This window comes from Apteryx mantelli, chromosome 16 (genome assembly GCF_036417845.1).
Source record: "Apteryx mantelli isolate bAptMan1 chromosome 16, bAptMan1.hap1, whole genome shotgun sequence".
Taxonomy (NCBI): domain Eukaryota; kingdom Metazoa; phylum Chordata; class Aves; order Apterygiformes; family Apterygidae; genus Apteryx; species Apteryx mantelli.
In genome coordinates, this window is record NC_089993.1 from 1,538,607 (window position 1) to 1,557,798 (window position 19,192).

Below are 19,192 nucleotides of genomic sequence, written 5' to 3' on the forward strand. Positions count from 1 at the left end.
GGTGACCACCGGGCATAGGACGGGGCGCCCGGGGCCAGCCCCTGAGGGCCAGCAGCCAAAAGCCCCTCTCAAGGGTGGCCAGGGAGAGGCAAAACCCTAGAGAGCTTCCCCTTGGGACCCTGTGGGCCCCATGCTGCTCCCACGGATGCCAGCCCTTGCCCCTCTGTCACCAGCCTCTCTGCCATCCCCAGCTAATTCTGGGGCTTGCTGTGTATCCTCTCTGTTCCCCCAGTCCTGGTGCGCAGCCACACTGCTGTGACAGGCAAAGTTCCCCTGGGGTCTGACCCTCCTGCTTATTTTGTGATCCCTGCCAGGATCTGACTGCAGAGCAGTCCCCTAGCCAGCCCTAAGGCAGAGGATGCTGGCAGGCAGGAGGGTAGAGGCAGCAGGGTGGAGGGTGCAGGGAAGCGGGGCAGAGGGACAGCGGGTACAGGCAGAGGGGCAGAGGGTGCAGGCAGGAGAGTGCTGACAGAGGGGTGCAGGCAGCACTGTAGCAGGGTACAAGCAGCAGAGCAGAAGGTTTCAGGCAACAAGGTACAGGCAACAGGGTGCAGGCAACAAGGCAGCAGGCTGCAGACAGGGGGGCAGAGGGTGCAGACAGCACTGCCACAGCCAGCCCTGCTCTAGGGGAACAGCATCAGGAGGCTGGAAAACCCCTGGGCAGAGATGGACAAGGCAAGAATGTCTTTCGATCCCCACTCATCATGTGAATGGGAGAGCATGTCCTAGAGGAGCAGGACCCTAGCTGGGTCCTATGCTCTCCTGGAGCAGACTCTGAGCAAAGGCAAACTACTTTGCATTAAAGATGTTTGAGATAGAAGCCGGAAATCTTAAAACAACAAACCCACAGATAAAACTGCAGGCAGTTTAAGAGAGACCTTCTTCAGTAAAACAAGGTAAACACCAGGGTCTCCATTGAGTGCCATTTATTTTTATGCAGCTGAAAATATCAGATGTAATTCTAAGAATGTTCCTATTTATAAAGCACTGAAGGGGAGTCACCTTGATTAACATTGCTCCATGTGTTGCTCTGTGTTTGCAATAAAACCTTCCAAATCCTCTTTTCTCCCCCTTTTCCCAAAGCCCCTTCTTTGGTGCTCCCAGCTCCCAGTTAGGAGCTTCATGGCCAAAAAGCAAAAAGTTCCTGTTTCAAAATGAACTGGAGAATAGTCTTGAATTAATTTCCCATAAGCCTTCTTGTCCAAACCAGAGCCAAAGGAAAGACAAACATCCACATTCAGCTCCCTCCCGCTCTGCTTGCCAAGAGCCCTGATGGAAAGGAGACCCTGAAGGACCCCTGGGTGCCAGGGAGCAGGAAGGGGCTCCCATCCAGCGCTGTCATCCCTCCCTGATTCCAACTGGCTTCAAGAGCTCCAAACTGGGAGCACCACAGGGACCAGGGGCTCTGGCTGGGGTCTCCCAGCTACTCCAGGCCCATGCAGATGGGCCACAATGCTGAGCCTCTGCTCCCTTGTTGTAGTCACCCGTGAAGGAGCATGTGGAGGAGTCATTGCAATCCCCAAAAGGAGGCAGGGTAGAAGCAGAGGTGGTGTCAGTCTGCAAGCTGTCCTGTCCCGGTCAGCCTCCCTGGCAGAATTACCATCACAGATAGCTCAGATCTTATTATTGTCCCATTACACTGTACGAAATGCATGATTTACAGAGGACTGGCTCTCTTCCACAACCAAAGCATAAAATCAAATCTCTGTTAGATCCATTCAGAGCTGCTTGACACAGGATAAAATTCATATATTGATAACACCTCATTTCTTGCTATAACCAGGACGGAGGGGCCAGAACCTCTGTTGTGCAAGCCAGTGCAGGCCTGGGAGAGTGAGAGAAGCTGTGCCAGGTTGCACCAGGTGGGGGTCTGGTCTGTGCATTGCTCTGAGCCCTTCCACAAAAACGCGGTGATGCCACATCCCTCTGTGCACGTCTGCCAGCTCTGCTCTGCGAGGAGCCGAGTTAATGAAGCAGGGCCATCTATTAGCCTTCTCCTCCACAATCAGTAAGAAAGCCTCCCTCCTCTCCCTCGCTATCTGTACACATTTCTCTTGTAGCAACTCAGTAGCTTTGAAACCTCTCCTCCTCGTCAAACTCCTACAGACTCAGTTACTAAGCACACTCACAGCCACATGAGTGCATGCACACAGCCACAGGAAACCAAGCTAAAATACTGCTCATCGCAGAGAGCTAAATACAAGGGGGTAGGCTAAGGGAAGGGAGCCACCAAAGTGTGCTAACAGACATTCCCAAAAAGCTGAGGAAGATGGCCCTCGTCATGAGCCACCCTGGGAAGGGGTAAATAGGTGTTGGCATTTCACACCATTTCCACATGAGGTGGCTACATACAGGGGAGTTGGAGGCAAGGGCACGAGGGTCTCCTAGGAGTCTTTCCCTGTCACGGATGTACCCTGAACAGGGCCGGGGGGAAGCTTCTCAATAAATATGGGCACAGGAAGCCCCTGAGAAGCTGACACAGGAGGTTTCTTGGGTGTCTTCTTGGGACCATAAGTACCATGGGCTAGAGTAGAGAACAGCATAGGATTTCTTGTCTTTCATGCTGGGATGTGTGAAAGGACCAATGTCTTGAGAGTAGCAGGGCAAATGGTGGCCTGAGAAGAGAAGCGGCCTCTTCTTCTCTTAATTTCTTCGCACTTGTCCTGGCCAAGCCAGGAAGGATCCCTACAGATGGATACACAAGGGGATTGCTAGAAACAGCCACACTGTGGTGCTAATGGGGTCAAAATGGAACTCCAGAAAGAGTAGTAAGGGAGAGAAAAGTCCTGCTATGCTCTATTTCTTGTGCACAAAAATGCTCGTACGTGCCTTTAAAGAGCTGGCCCAGCACTGGCACACCCCATCCACTCTGACCACTGATGATAATCACGTAAGAAACAGAGATGACAAGAAGATGGATTAGATGGCAGAATTAGACAGGTCTAGGAGAGGGAGAGATGGCCTATTAAAGAAAGGAGGCTTCGGATGAGACATGCAAAGAGGCTGTTTTACCGTCTGCCATAGCATCTGTCAGGGCACATCCTGCAGAGCCATCCAGGGCACTGCAAGCTGGCTGCTGCCTCAGCTCAGCTCTTCTCTGGACTCTGAGACCAGTGACACACCACTGTGTGGTGCTATCGGCATGCTTTGTGTCAGAGATTGATGGGATCTGAGGTGACTTCTGTGGGGCCCTGGCAGCAGGAGCCAGACTGGAAGAGGGAACCTAATCCATCAATCCAGGCATCTGCATTGCACTAAGCATCCTGGTATCCAGGCTGTGTCCAAGCTACAGCTTCTACAAGAGCTCGAGCAAATCCAGGACACTGCATGGAAATTAGACTCTTGCCTCTCCAGTCTGGGGATAAAAAGGGGTTGTTCTTGAGGAGGTCTAATGGCAGAGGTTTTCACATCGGAAGTATCTCCCTTACATATGCAAAGCCTAAAGCTTGCTCAAGGAGCTGCCCCTCTGCAGCAGTGATTCTCTCCCACGTGCTACACTCAGTGTGAAGGGATGGCAGCAGCAGACTCTCCTTCAGTGCTACACTGGACCTGGATGCCAGAGCAGAGTATTAGTACTGGCATGTCCTGCCGGGTGGGAGAGGGTGCTACATTGCTCCACGCAGAAGCTGTGATAGTGATCCTCCAGTCCTAGTGATCTCATGATCCTACCATCCTGCATCGTTGTGGCTAAGAGACGAGCCAGTGGTGACCATTTGAGACCCAACCACTTCACTTTTTCAGACCTAGATGGGGCAAATCCTATGTAGCCCACGCATGAGTGGGAGAACTGGCAGTGTGTGCCCCAGCATAAGGTGTTCCTGAGCCTGCCTGCAACAGAGCCAGCATGGACGGCCTGCCAAACCGGCACAGTCCCAGTGCCAGTTCGGAAAGCCAGTGCCATGCAGAGGCAAAGGGTGCTGAGGAGAAACCTTTTGCACTGAAATCAGTAAGAGAACTTAGATCACCAAGACATTAAAGAAACAAACCCCCAGACATGCACTGAGAGAAAGCAATAGGTGTCATATGCCATAAACCTCCCTGCCATGGTCTGGCGAGGGGGAGAGAGGCCTGGATGGGCTGCTAGGTGTGTCAGGATCTTTATTTTCCATGGAGGTGATAAAGAAACTCATGTCAAGTTTTGCTTGTCACTTTCCAGAAATAAATAGGATTTCAAATCTCATTAATTTTTTTGTTGCAGGCAACCTTATGGTTGGTGATCTGGGTTTGGAGAGGTGGCTCAGCACTTGGTCTCTGGGCGTCTCGGTGGGGGGAGATGAGAGGTGAGGTGAGGCAAGGTGAGGTGAGGAGAGGAGAGGAGATGTCACTGGGCAGGCCTGGAGCCATGGGCCTGACCTGGTCCAGGGTGCAGACCACTTACCTGCAGGTGCTTCTGTGCTGGTGATGAGGGAGGTTGGGTTGATGGCAGGGATCTCTGGAAGAGAAAGGGAGAGATGTCTGAAGGAAAGAGGGATGCCAGCCTTGGGAAGGGTCAGACCCCAGGGTACTTCTTCTCTTTCCTCCCAGCCCACTACTGGGGTAACACTTCTTATCTGGGCAAAGGAGCCAAACTGAGAGCTCCTGAGAGGGAACTTCCCCCTGTGAGGTCTCCGTGCCTCTGCTGCTTTGTTAAGGAGCTCCAGGAGCTCCCTGGAAGCCAGGGAAGGCTCTGAGGACAACACACAGATGAAAGCCCTCCACAAACAAGGTGCAGAGGGGATTTGGTAGGTCATCTCCCAGGAAATAAGCTGAGAAAGACAACAGACTGAACAAGCCTGATCTAGATATCACAGGCTATTAAATGCACCTGGAAATTTCCAAACTGAGCTTAATAAATTGGGATATGTTGAGGCACTGCAATCCTCAAGAGTCCTAAGTCACTGCTGCAGAAGACATGCTCCAGGGGTTGAAAGACACTTGGGTGACCTGAGTGGTTCTCCATGCTGCACAGCACAGCTATAAGTGTGGGGAAAGACAATATTTTCTCAGGACTCCTGTCAATAAAACCTTGGAGAAATTCTGTCCTAACCCCAAGTCCAGGGAACAGTAATCCTGTCTCAAGGGACATGAGCAAGTGACACCAGCCAACCTTCTTGGGAAGCCTGTTTCTGGACATAGGGCCACTGTTCAGAGGGGACACTGTTCTGTTGTCACAAGGTGAATCCAGAGTAATTGAAAGCTCATTGGCTTTAACTCCCACTGCTACTATTCCAGCACATTCAGTGGATGCTGGAGGGAGGGAAGTTGTTCCTCTATCATTTGGGTCAAATTTGGATCCCCTGAAAAATAAAGATAGTTTTACACTGACTTCAGTGCATCCAAGACCTGCCCTTGCTCCAAATCTGACTGACCTTGCACAGAACTCAGCCATGAGAGAGAAAGGTACCTTGTTGCAAATGAAGATAGGATTCATCAGCACTTATTTTAGCTGACTGAAAGTGAGCACGAATTCAAGCGAGCCTTTTAGACCCTCTCTGGCTAATGGAGTGAAACACAGTCACCTCCAGAACACAATTCAGCCATTCTGTCTTGGCCACCTCTTGGAGGATGGCTGTTGCTGATGGAGAACCCCTTGTCTTGACTACTTCAGAGCATTTCCACTTGGCACAAGATCTCCATGAGCTCAGGGTTGGGGAAGAGAGCCATTCCCTGGATCCAGCATACCAGGGTGGTTTCAAGTGAGGGCACCAAGGTGCTACTTGGGGAGGTGCTGAGAGCATGGCAGCCCTGAAACACAGGGAAGAACAACACAGAGAGTGTAGCAGTACTCACTGATGCAGGGTGCCACTGGTGAGCGGCTCTGCTGGTAGCCCTTGGCGCAGCGGTTACACGTGAGGCCTGTCACACCGTCTTTGCATGGACACTGTCCCGTGGTCTGGTTGCAGGTTTTACCAGCTGCCCCAACAGGGTGGCAGTCGCAGGCTGAACAGGAGAGAGAGAAAAAGTTCCAGTTACAAGGGCAACACACCTGACACACAAACTGTCCACACTAACATGCTGAGCCTGAGGTTTAGTTAGTGACAGGCCAAAATTTCAACCAAACTACAACCCTGTCCCTCTGCCATTGATCTTAGGCTGCAGTGTGGGTGGGCAGAAGAAGTGGGAAGAAGGCTATGCTTTGCACATGGTGGCAAGGTTGGGATTGGGCATGGGGAGGTCCATGACAGAGATAACCAAGCATGGGCACATCAGCATGGAAGACAGAGACAGATGGATGACACAGCAGTGCCCCCAAGAGTACTGCTGTGGGTCAGGGGAGCAGTGCCAGGACTATGTGTATGCTCCATCGGTGAGGCCAGGGATGAAACATTAAGAAGTTGGAGCTCTCCCACAGCATCTGCAGCAGGGCTTTGTTTGCTGGACAAAATCTCAAAGTGAGAATATGAATGGAACAAAACAGGAGTGGAGCCACAGGCAGACCCAAGGGGCTGTCCAGACCTCCTTGAAGAGGTGTGCAAACCCAAGGAAGAGATAGATTCTTCCAATGCATTGGATAGGATGCACATGCCTTTAGATCCAGCACTGCCCAGATCCCCCACCATCCTATGAGTTCATGTTGGGCTGTGGCACTATCATGTGCTGTGACTGGCCTGGGAAGGAGGGTGATTGAATGAAAGCCTTGGGCCAGGGCACAGCTTCTGCTTATGGTGCAGTTCAGATTAAACTCTTGGAGATTCAGGAGCTCCAATGGGCCCTTGCAGCTGCCAGCTACCATTTAAGGTCTGGATATGAAAAGAATAGTTTCTTCCCACCTCCACTTTGCAGGCAGCTGGTTTGGGGATAGTCTGACCCATGCGGGAAGGAGAAGGGATTTCCATGGGCTGCACAGTTACTGCTGCCAGCCTTGTCCTGAACAGGCAAAGGTAGCGGGGCAAGCCTGAATTGGTAGGAGGAGGGCTAAGGCTCATTAAGGTAGCTAATTGCTACTTGGTGACAGGAGGGAAAGAGAGAGAGAGAGAGGGAAATAAAAATGCTGGTTTCCAAGAGGGGATTTTGGAAAAAAAATGTTTTAAATGTGTTTAATACAGAACTCCATCCAGACCTGGTTTGTGTCAGAGAGAAAAAAAGAGGAAATCAGTGTATACGGCTCTGCTAGGTTTTCCTGGTAAGGAAGTGAATGGAGCCAGCAGTCCTGGCACAGGGGAGAAGAGATGGTGAATGCCATGGCCCACCAGAATGGAGGAGACCATCCATGCCAATGCCCCCATGCTCTGCAGAGGTAGCACTTGCAGCCTGAGTGCCTGCACTAGACTGCACTGGTCAGGTTTTCTGGTTATTTTTGGCCTTCATGATACCCATCCGTCTCCAGTGAAGACAAGGGAGGAAGCCCTGGTATGGGGTGGAGGCCTCGGAGAAGGGGCCAACGTCATCACCTGGCAGGGAAGGCATGATTGTAACTTGAGGGAGGTCTGTTCTAGGGCAGTGGAATCAGCAAGCCAAACTACCACCACCCAGATTGCAAGCAGCAGAGCTTTGGGAGGGATATGAAACTCCAGGCCAAGTTGTGGCCAGCAATGAGACACATAGGTCACATGGAGATGTGAAAACTCTCATGCAGAGGGAAAAGTAGGGCCAGGGGTGGGATCAAAGGCACTGCAGGGACAGAATCCGTCTATACACACACCAGGGGCTGCTCTCCCCTCAGCAGTAAGCCACCTCAACCAGAGGGCAATGCCCAGTCCCATAGCGGCAGTGAAAGGCATTTTCTCTAATTGCTCCCCCACCCCTGAACTACTCCAGAGCTGAACCAATACTGAGTTTTTATGTAAATTTTGAGTTCATTTTAGTTTTAAGATAGTCTGAAGTGGGTAGTCTCAATGCTTCCCAAGTACATGAGCTGCAACGCCCAAACTCATCCTCTCTCCTGGAGCACTCTGGCAGAAGGATGCTGTCCCCATGGGTTTCCACCACAGCTTCTCAAAGGGACAGGTCGCATCTGAGATGGGTGAAAGTTTCCCTCAGGAAATATCCTAACTGGCTCATTAGAACAGCACAGGTTCTTAGTCAGGATGACAGACCCACCGGGGGTTGTCTAAGAGGAGGCATGTGGGAGAAGAAGACAATGTTCAATCAGGAGATGACCTTCCCATCTGCCTTCCCAGGGCTGGGTCTGGCTATGTGCTGGAGGAGGTTATCTGGGCCTCCATCAGTGTAAGAGTTGAATGTGATTCCAAAGCAAAACAAAAACAGCTTCCCTCTGCCCACCCCCACAACCCCCTGATGTTATCATTTCCCTAATTTTCACCAGATGGGACCTCGTCAGAGCACCACAGCACTGCTCCCCAGGCCTTCTCCTACATGGTGAGAAACAAGAGCAAGCAGCCTCTAATGGGGACCAGATGCTTCACTCCTTATCAGATCTTGGCTGGGATTGGAAACGGACGTGTTTCTGACAAGGATATTTTGGGGGCTCAGCTGTGATAACAAATGGCAGTGAGTGAGGGAGTCTTGGCATAATGTGAGGCCTCCAGAAACACAGGACCTTTCTTCAGCCACAACACACTTTCTTGCCAGGATGGCTGGGGCCACATAACACCTCACTTAGCGACCTGAGGCTTTTGCTAGCTCTCCTGGAAACACTCTGTAGTCAGGTCAACAGAGACCCCTCAAAGGCCTCTGGGATCACAGCATGATCCAGTCCCTGGACTTGATTTGCAGTGCAACAGGTCTCCAATACTGAGATATGACCAGCTGCACTACAGACACCCTTCCTGAACCAACAGCTCCTGGGTGGTTATGAAGTGGATAATGTTGGTGCAGGTACCAGAGCCCCCTGCTCTGGGTTTTTTAGAAGTGCTCCTGCCCAAACAGCTATCTTGAGCTGGGAAAACTCGGCTTATGCTACCGTGTCCCCCCAGCCTCTCCTGGGAGGATTGATTCCTCCTTTATGGCTTTCCCTAGTCCACAACTTTGGCTAGTGGAGCACAGCCATGCATGCTGCAATGTGCCAAACCATCATACAGCTCCACATGACCCCAGCTGTCCCCAAAGGCAACATAGCCCTGGGAAAGCCTGATGGACTGCCAGCAGGCTGTTGTGGGGAGATGAAGATACTGGGAGGGTGAAGGTACTGTAGGGATCACAACCTCTCATAGAAATGATGTGAGCAGGTTGTATCAGGAGCCCATCCAAGGTGACTGCTTGGAACAAAGCTGACAGCAACAGTCCAGTCCTTGGCCAGCCCTGGGATGACTTACCAAGAATAGCATTACTGCTCTGCCTTCCTCTAGAATAGAGTAATGGACTTATCTCCCTTTCTTGATCCACTGTGCTCTGGGATGTCCCAGCTACTTCCAGCACATCCTGAAGATCCCTGTGTGCCCATTCTACAGCCTCTTCTCGAGGGCTCTGCTGAGTCCTGTGGCACTCAGAGGAAGCAAGTGCCCTTGAAGAACTGGCAGGTATGTCTGCTCCTGGAAAAGGTCCATTGCTTTGTCTCTTTTTAGTTAATAATGGCTTAGATATCATTGGTAGGGCTGGGCATGAAGTGCTGTCCTTGCTTGCTAGCACTCATGTTGGAAAAAGCAGCCCCACGCCCACCAGCATCACACCCTTGGTGCTCTTCCTTTAAGTGCTCTTATTCCACTGCTTCCCTGTGTAAACCATATATCTGTGCTTGGAGAAGCCTTGGCTGACAGTGCAATCATGCTGTGAAACCTGCCTGTTGGTCTGTTCCACCAACTTGTGTGTTTGCCTTCCTAATGCCATGCAATGCAGTTTTCCAGCTTGCAAAGTCTAATGTGCCATAGAGCAACTGGGTAGAAACCCTGCCAAATACTTTATCACCTGAGAAATGTATTATTACAGCAGCTGCTCAGGTAAAGCTTAGAGGTCATTGCAGACTTCAGTCTTCCACTATGCTTTATGCATGCATAGTAAAAGACAGTCCATGCCCTAAAAAATTTACAGCTAAAGGCATGGTTCCAGCAAAGATTTATACAAGTGCTTAGCTTCACACATTGTGGATAATCTCTTGGGCCTCAGCGGTGTATTTCTGGTGTAAAGTTCAAGCACGTACATAAATCTCTGTACAGTCAGGACCCAATTCATTTAAGAGGATCCCTCTTCATATTGTGGAAGATGGCTTTCAGTGACTCCTGATATTTTCTCTGGATCAGCAACTAAACCAGCTTTGCTCGTCTTATGTCCACAATAGATACGGTCTGTCACATCAGATTTCTTCTGTAGATAGCTTGGTCTCTGTGAGACCAGCCTCTAGCTTTCACTGTGCTCTTTAGGATCCCTAACCCCACTATAATTTAATTGCCTTGTAGTTCCACAAAGATTGATCACCCTTTCCAGTACCTGAGGGCAAGAACCAGTCCAAACAGCACTCAGTGCATTTAACGGGATAGATTCCACTGTCAGGCACAACCATTTCCAACAGGTCTGGTTGCATGACCTCTGCAAGGGGCATACCCAATCAGCACAAGCAGCATCAGCCCTTTATATGCTTGTCTTTGTCCTGCCATTGCTTGCCGCTGCCTGGGCCCACAGATAGGAGGGCTGCCAGGCTGCTCGGAGGCATCTGCAGTGGCCCCTGCCTGCTCTTTGGCGCTGCCTGTCTGGGGTCCTGTCCTGAGCACCACGGTGCTGCAAACGCAGGGAGCCACAGCACGTCTTCACACACCTCTGCCCACACACCAAGCCGCGCTGTTTGTAGTCCCGCGAATTGCCGGGATCTGGCCCTCAGTGCTTGATTGGTGGATTAAGTCACTAGCTTGGAGCTTAACTCATCGAGTTTTACTTGCCAGAAAGCATGTCTTGCACCTAATTTGAGGGTATTTTTGCTTCTTAAGGCTTAGCTGCTACTGCTTCACCAGTTTTCATTGGAGAAAGCTCACGTTTTACAGCTTTGTTTAAATTACAGGGATTAATGCACAGCCATTCTTTATTTGACTTTTCAATTACCACCATTGAATTAATCTTGTAGGTTGTTCTGTGTTTTCCGTCCTCCCAGCTTTTCTGTGTTACAGAGTCCAGTCCTGATGCTGTCTGCTGGCCGACAGAGCGCTGGAGTTGATAGCCTCAAGCCCTCTTTGGTCACTGGCAGGTGGCTGAGGACTCTGCTCAGGTGCCATGGAGATATGTGGGTTTGTGGAATATTTATGTACCTATCTTCTAGGTCTGGACAGACACTGAGTCCTAGCAAAGACCATGTTTGGAATGTTATTTAATAACATGATTTGTTTAAATAAAGTGTAATAGTTACTGGCCTCTGGACTAGTTTGTCAAGTCCTGAATATGAAACAAGCTTCATTCCTAAAGCCTGTAACATTTCCCTTTGTTGGGCTGCTCAGCTTCTGCCCTGCATTAATGCTGTGATACACATGAAGACCTTCGTTCAAAGCCTGCAGCTGCCAGTAATGGCCTCATTGCAGCTGTCAGTTCACAGCAGCTTGCTCCACACATGCTTTTTAGATTTGCTGTCAAGGCCTGATTTTTCTTTTCTTTTTTCTTGCAGGAATGTAGATATTCTGTTCTTTAGGTTATTGATACATTGTTGGAAAAAACAAACCATCACATCTCTGTGTATTTACTGGGCAGCATTTCAGTCCCCACTCTTCTTCACGCTTGCTGCAATGCAACTTTTGCCATCAGGAAATTTCCAAAGAGTATCAAAATACCACAGCGTGGATTGACTCTGCATCTTGTCAACCTAAGTAGAACTGTATTTCCTTCATTTCATGGTCCTGACAAATATCAGAAACTTTGGCTGATGTTAGGCCTAGAAACAAATCTGCAGCTCTCTCACCAGGCTCGCATGGGTTAAATACAACACGGCACGGCCCCCAGGCCTAGTGTGTGGGGTTGATCGCACACTGGAGTGAAGCACAGCTACAGTTCTCAAACTCCCATTGGCAAACCTTCCTGTCAGAGTGCTCCCTGTATAGTGATGTCTCAGCACAGACCTGGGACTCAGTAGAGTCCCACTTGGCGTTTTCATGGCTGAGCTGGGAGGATCCCCAAGTGCCCAGCGAGACAGCTAGCATGCAACGCCGCAACTCTGACACCGTGGTACCACTTTAGCTTTTCCTTTCAGCAGCTCCAGAGCCCATTCATTGCACTGGGCATCCAGACTCCTAGGAGGAGACAAGTTTTGAACCAACTGGCTCCCAATCTAAATGGATCCACTGCTATATATGTACAAGAAACAAGGACAAATACTCTGTTTTATGAAGGGAAGGATGATCAAAGGAACAGAAGCATCGAAGGATTTTATTCCTTCGATTCCCTGAGACGGAGCCAGGCACTGGCTCCTAAGACCCAAGGTACTGCCTTTATTGCAAGATCCTCCTCAACATATGCACCATAGCAGGAGACGGGCTTCGTGCACATGTTCATCTGGCTGGGCTGAACCTTGCAGCATTTCAAAATCCTTTGCAAATTCTGCCAGCCCTCAGGAACCAGCAACCGCAGACCGGGCTGGCAGAAAGCTGCCTCTGGCTTGGTGTGCAGACTAGCAGGTGGGAAGGTTTTTCTGCAAGGGGGGGGGACCTGCTAAAGTACCCAAGTCCTTCTCTTTGCCTGAGCCTGTGGAATTGCTCATTGGCATTTCTCCTGGCAGAGTGGATGCCAGGGTATTTGCTCTCTTCCAAGAACAATGTGCCCTTCATTATTGTAAGGACACGGCAGCACCTGCAAGCTGTGTTTGTAGGCTCCTTCTGCTCCCTCACCTCACTGGGATGCCTGCTGCTTCTGCCAAGGCTGAACAAGTGGATGCAAACCTTGGGGGACCTGGGAGCAAAGTGGTATCAGCCCCTACAGGACAGTTCCCACCCGTTCCCCTCTGCTCCTGAGCACCTCGGGGTGCTTTGCATCCCAGCTCCCTCCATGATCTGCCCAGAGGAGTGAAAGGATGTGCTCAGCCCCTGTCTCTGAACATTAGGGTCTGTGGTTTAACTGTAAATGATGGTAGAACTGCCTCTAAATGGAGTTGCTTTCTATTGCCCTAATACTCTGCAATTACCCCCTTTTGAGGATGTCAGAGCTGAACTTGCCCTGACAGACTTCAGGCTGCTGCTATTGCTGTATGGATTAGGCAGGCAAAACCATGGTGTGCTTCGCTGGAGGAGGCCAAGGCCTCTCCATTTTTTCCAGCCTTAGCCCTGAAAATAAAGATACCTGAACCACAGCCAGCATAGGAAATATGCTGAACCCCTCCCACGGCTTAGCAGCATGTGGAAATAAATCCACTGGGTACTCTGAGTCCTCACACACACACGCACACACTGCGAGTATCTTCATGCCTGAAGGGTTTCTTGCAACTCCTGCGGGCTGGTGTGTGCTGTCAGATAAACAGGACTTCAGCAATGAAGGCAATCCGATCCCAAGCAAAGAACACAGGCAGGGTACCAATGGCTGCCATTCCTGCTGCTCCTGGTTACAAGAGCCTCTCCAAGGGGGCTGTGCACAAACTGAGGGAGGAAAAGTGCTCCCACAAATCTGTACCCAGCTCTGAGACCCAAACATTGAGGCTGGGCCGTATGCAGTTGCTGCCTTCCTGTTTCCAGCATTTAGTCAAATCCTGCTTTTTCCCCCCCCCCCCCCTTTTTTTTTGTCAGTGGTCTCTCCCTAGCTGAAACAGGAACAGGGACCTCAGTGCCTGGAAGAGAGGCAGTTTTGGTGACCCCAGGGTCCAAGTGGGAGGCAAAAGCCCTCAAGGCTTCCAGTTTACTTGGGATTTTATCAGATAATTTTTGTAGCAAAGATGGAAGGAGCCAGTGACCCAAAGGGAGGTAGAAACCTCTCATTTAGGCATGGAGGATCCTGCTCTACCCACAGAGGATGATCAGCCAGGTGAGGCAGAGGCAGTGGGCTCCAAACCTGGCTTGGGACTCCCTGCACTCACAGAGGTGTGGGAGATACAAAGAAGCCCCCAGCACCCCATGAGCCCTAACACCTGTGGGGTGAGCCCCCACTGCCTGTGAGCCCCCACTGCCTGAGGAGTCTCTGCTTCCCAAGCTGAGGCCACTGAAGCCAGCTCTGCCTGGGGCCTGCCTGCCCTGCTCACCGTCTGAAAGCAGCCATGGGAGATTTGCAAAAGGCGACGTGAGAGCAGGAGTAAAGCACCGTCAGCAGGCTCCCAGCACTGAATTGTGAATGGCAAGGTTGGGAGGTGTGCATGCATGTGTGTTAGACAGAGGGGAGGAGGGAGGAAGGAGTTGCAGGGGGGAGATTTCACTGCAGCTCCAGTTCTTGCAAATCCCCTCCCTGCCCCTCCAGAGGAAATGACTCAGGGCTTTTTCGAGAAAGTGCAAGCTGACAACTTTGCGGCCTGCCCTGCTACTTTTGTGCTGGGCTGCAATGTGGAGGGAGTCCTTTTCAGTGGGGAACATGCCAGGTCAGAGTAGTGCAGATAGCTGGCTGGAGCACCCGGTGATGGGAAATACCCTCAGAGACAGGGTGCGCTGAGCACAGTTCCTGCTGATTAGTGGCAATGGGCAGAAAATCGTCAAGGAAAAGACACTTTCGCTCCAGCTGTCCCTGTTTGCTTGTGCTGCAGCAAGATCTGGGGGCTACTGGCATTACTTCCCACACCAGGCTCTGAACCATAGTCATGCATCTGTGCCCACAGCTGACAGGAGGGTTGATCCTGGCACACACAGCTTCAGAGTCAGTGCCAGGACCCCTAGGTCTGAGCAGTCCCATTGCTTCCATAAACGGCAGATGCTCCAAAGAGGGCTGGAGACGCCACAGGGAGGTGCTTTGTGCTGTCTCCACTAAACAAAAAGAAGGGCTTTCTCCTCTCTTCATGTCTCCTCAGCCCAATGCCCTCTCAGAGGGGTCCCTCCCAAGTCACCACTCAGCCTTGTTTTGTGCAACAGCTGAATCTCTGGTAAAATGGGCTGCTATCGGCTAGAGACAGCACAGCAACTGTGGGGAGCAAGCCACGATGGGGACCCTCAGAACCCCTTGCTAGCCCCTCCTACGAACAGGACACAGCCACAGGCTGCTATGATATAAGCCCACCCACCATCCCCACTCTGGATACATCCTCTTCTTCCTCTCCCAGTGTCTCCCAATGTCAACCCAAGGATGATGGTGCCTACCATAAGTTTGGGACCTGACTGCCATCTGGGGCAAGGCCCATCAATGGGAGCCTGGACACAGCCATAGGGGCTGCCATGGCCATGAGTGCTGGGAAGCAGTGCTTGATGCCCCTGGGCTGAGGAGGGGATGCAGGCTGGGGAGGTGAGGGGTGGAGCCTGCCAAGTCGGCTGCTTGGGTTACTAAAAATGATTAGCTCATTGCTGACTAGCTGACTGTAGGCAGGCCTTGGCTCTCCCTGCCAGCGCCTGTTCAGCCACACTCCTGCTGCTGCATTGCACTTTATGGGATGCTTGTTAAAACTGTGAAGGCTCTCCTCACCCTTCACTTCGTTCTCTCAAACATCCTCAAGAGAACAAGGATGGGGAGGAGGAGGGGTGGATCATACACTAAGGGCAATGAAGGGATTTTGCCTATTCACAGCCCAGGACACATCCTGGACCCAAATGAGATGTACTTAGAAATGACACTAATACACTAGAGAGAGGATACCTGCAAGCCAAATACTTCAACTCCAGACTTGTTTTATGGCCGCAAAGTTAACTGTCCTAAACCAGCTTCAGCAGTCACTGCAGGCCCTACATAAACACTTTTTTCCCTGGTGCTGGCATCATGGTATCACAGCAGCACCCCTAAGCAAAGCAAGCAGTCTGATGTTTGTGCCCTCACGGCCTGCCCTGGTTCCTCCAAGCGCCTGGGGCACAGAGGACCCTGGGCGGTTGCAGTGCAGCTGTGTCACTGCCACAGTCAGGTGCACAGATCAAGACCAGTTAATGAGAGCTGCTCCCCACCTCCCAGCAGCCAGTCTTTGAGGTGGTGAGTTAGCTTTTCCCATCTGGTGTCTCCTCTGGTGGTGGGGAGAGACAGAGGGAGCTCTTCCTGCAGTGAACATCAGGGCATTGAAACTGCTTGGGCTCAGCGCTCTATTCCGCTGTGCTTGAAAAAAGAGGCTGGAAGTACGAAGCAAGCAACCTGGCCTTTGGAAGCATGTTTCTCAAAGGAAAAGAGACAGACAGCAAATCTGACCCCATATGAGGGAAATCTGCTTTAAGAATTGGTAGCTGGGAGGAGAATGGCATTAGCATCTGTCTTCAGAGCCCACTCGCAAAGAAGCTCAGTGCACATAGGGCATGTGTCACCAGCTCCTCTGCTTGAAAAGTGTTCAATTATTTGAGGCAAAGCAAGAAAAGGCCAATATGATCCCAACTACTTCTTCAGCACATGCAGATAAGGTGCCTTGCATCAGCCATTTCTCCCCAGTTGTTGAGGATCAGCCATGGGGTTTAGCTGGATGCTCCATTCATTTGCTTCCGCTGTTATCATCATGACACTGCACTACTTGCCAGAGAGGAAGCTGCACTCCCTTCCGGGAGATACTTGCAATCTAAGCTGGAAAAAAGGGATCAGGGGTGAATTCCTGGCTTCGGAGAAGTCTGCAGCAAACCTCCCTTTCACTTCAGCGGGTCAGCATTTCAGCTTGGATAATGTTGGTCCTTGGAGATGGTCAAGCTGTTCTGTTAGCTAAACTATTTTGGTGAAACTGTTGTTTGGATGCTCCACAGAGGAAAGAGGCTCCATAGAGGAGGCTGAACAGGGGAGGGAATGCAGGTCAGATGGGCTATGCCAAGAGCTAAAAGGAGGGAGAGGAGAGGTTCTGTTCACAGGCCATAGGCCTTGTGAGGTCAGGTTGCAGCTTGCTGCCTAAGGGCCAGTGTGGCTCTTCATTGACTCACAGGACAAGCCACCCTGCCTGTGCATCAGCATCCCTGCAAAAACAGGCCCAAAGAGTCAGCCTATAGTTAAAAACATTGCCCTGGTGTCCTGTATCACAGCACAGCAGGGAGATGGAAATCACTGTAAGCTACACTCCAGCCCTCCGATGAAAAGGAATCCATTGCAAATCATTTTGTGAAGCAGTCTAAACACTTCTGAGAGTGTCTACAGCCAAGACTCTCAAGACTGTTTTCCAGAGAGTTTAGTGATACCCTTTTCCAACACCTGCCCAGTCCAGCAGCTCTCCAAATACTGACTTCCAGAGACCAAAACCATGGTCATAGTGGAAATGCACATTCAGATCCTCCCTGTCTTTGCAAGGCAACAAGACAGCCCTAACAGTGTCTCCCTTTGTGGAAGGTACTCCCAGGAACCTGCCATTTGGTTTGCTTCCCTTGGGTTGTTCTCACCACCTCTCAGGGCTTTGGGAGCCTGCAGAGATACTGAGCTCAAAAGAGATCTCCCTGGCTGCCTCCCTTGGGGAGGCAGAGAAAGGCTGAGTTGGGAAAGGTTCAAGGTGACCCACAGCTGTTGCAAGGAGCAGCTGTACTCTGAGTAGAGCAGGGGGATTGGGTGGGGGAAATGCAAGGAAAGAGGAGGGAGACCCCGAGAGACCATGTTATTTGTGCTGTCCACATGAAGACCTCCCCACCTTACCTTTGCAGGCCTTGCGATCAGTGATGGACTTGCTCAGGTCCCGGTAGAAGCCCTCCTTGCAGTAATGGCAATGCCGCCCTGCAGTATTATGCCGGCAGTTGAGGCAAACTCCTCCGCTCTTCCTGCCTGAGAGCTTGTAGAGCTCCATGTTGAAACGGCAGCGCCTGGCGTGCAGGTTGCAGTTGCAGGCTGCAAGGGAAGGGGAGAGGGTGAGGCGGGGACAAGGCAGGGGAGCAGCTGAAGTGCCCTTGTCTTGTATGCTGAGAGATGGTCCCAGCCCACTGCACAGTCCTGGGCCACACAGGCAGATCGCTTGCCCTGGCCATGCCCTAGGACTCTCCATGCCTCGTATTGGGGCTCCTCTGCACTGCTGCCAAAAGACAGGTGTCCCTGCAGGTGCTGACCCTTCTGCTTAGCCCCTTCCATCCACACAGAAATGCCTTTCATGGCTTTTATCCAAAGGGACCAGTTATCCATCAAGATGTTCACTATGTCAGCACTGTCTGAGAGCAGTCCAGCCTCCAGGCGGGAAGTCCTGTGAGATGCGCAAGCTTCAAATGATGGTGGTGCCAGTGCCTGGGCCAGGGATCAGTGAGAAGAACCCATGCAGTTCAGACAAGCAAAAAGTCCACCTGGGCCTTCAACCTGGGCACTTGGACACTGCTCCCTGTGCTTGCCCCCACTTCATTCATGCGATCCCTCCCTCTGTCTTGCATTGGAAGCTTACAGGCATGGTCCAGAACAGGAGTATCAGGCAACACGAATGACCCCAAGCCCGGCAGGACCCTGTGCTGGCCCTTAGCGTGCACCCTGTAAATGGGCTTCAGGCAGGAGCTGTGTGTGGTAGAAGGCTCTTTCCACTGTGAGGGAGGAGAAAATATTCCTTGAGGAAATGGAGAGGAGATGATGGTAGGGCCAAGTCAACAGGCAGAAATGATGGAGCCTGAAAGCAGGGCACAGGGGTTGCCTAGGTCCTCATGCTGCTGCAGGGGGGTGGCGGGGGCAGGGCTGTCTGCTGCCGCATGGGTTCTCCCAGCTCAGCTGCAGGATTCCTCCTGGTAACGGAGCAGAGCCAGGGAGGGCACCGTGCAGCCGGCTCCAATGTGCTGTCCAGATGTGCAATATCCGCAGCCCCCCATGGGGCCGGGTGCAGGGGAGGTCAGTGCAGAGAAGAAAGGGCATGTGTGGGGAGTGGGGCCGGGGGGCACCTGGAAGGTAGGGGGGGCTGCTCTGCCATAAATCAGAAACAAGTGCAGAACGAATGGCTCCAGTGAGACGCTGAGGGGAAATGCCAGCAGCGCCAGCTGGGCACCTGCCATCCTGCTGCCACCTCCTCCCCACTGTCTCCAACAGACGGCAGCCACCACAGCACAGTGCTGCCCAAAAGAGGTGGCTGGGCCTGCCAGGGCGTGTGGAGGAGGGCACCGAGCTGCATCCTGGATGGGCTGCTATCAAAAGGACTACTGATGAGACCACTGATGCCTGCAGCTCCAGCCCACCTGCTCCCCCACACTTTGCTGCACTGGCAACTCAGGCTTTGGTCCACCTCTTGGCAAGGAGCAGCAATGGAAGTGTTTCCTGATGCTCTGCCCCCAGCCATCCTCAGGGATTTGAGCTCCTGCTCCCCCACACCTCACTCCCAGTGCCAGAGCTGCTGGCAGACGTGACTGCAACCGAGGAGGTGGCAGATGCGGGAAGGGACTGGAGGCCTCCA

General features: G+C 51.8%; 1 protein-coding gene across 3 annotated transcripts in view; it reads right to left on the reverse strand.

Moving 5' to 3' along the window:
• Positions 1-19,192, reverse strand: part of NTN3 (netrin 3) — a 54,172-nt gene that overhangs the window by 9,533 nt on the left and 25,447 nt on the right. For all 3 annotated transcript variants that reach the window (XM_067306423.1, XM_013939920.2, XM_067306422.1), the window contains exons 3-5: positions 17,479-17,667; positions 5,770-5,919; positions 4,379-4,432 (exon numbers count right to left, since the gene is read on the reverse strand). In XM_067306423.1, coding sequence (XP_067162524.1) covers positions 4,379-4,432; positions 5,770-5,919; positions 17,479-17,667 — 393 coding nt within the window. The remainder of the gene's footprint in view (positions 1-4,378; positions 4,433-5,769; positions 5,920-17,478; positions 17,668-19,192) is intronic.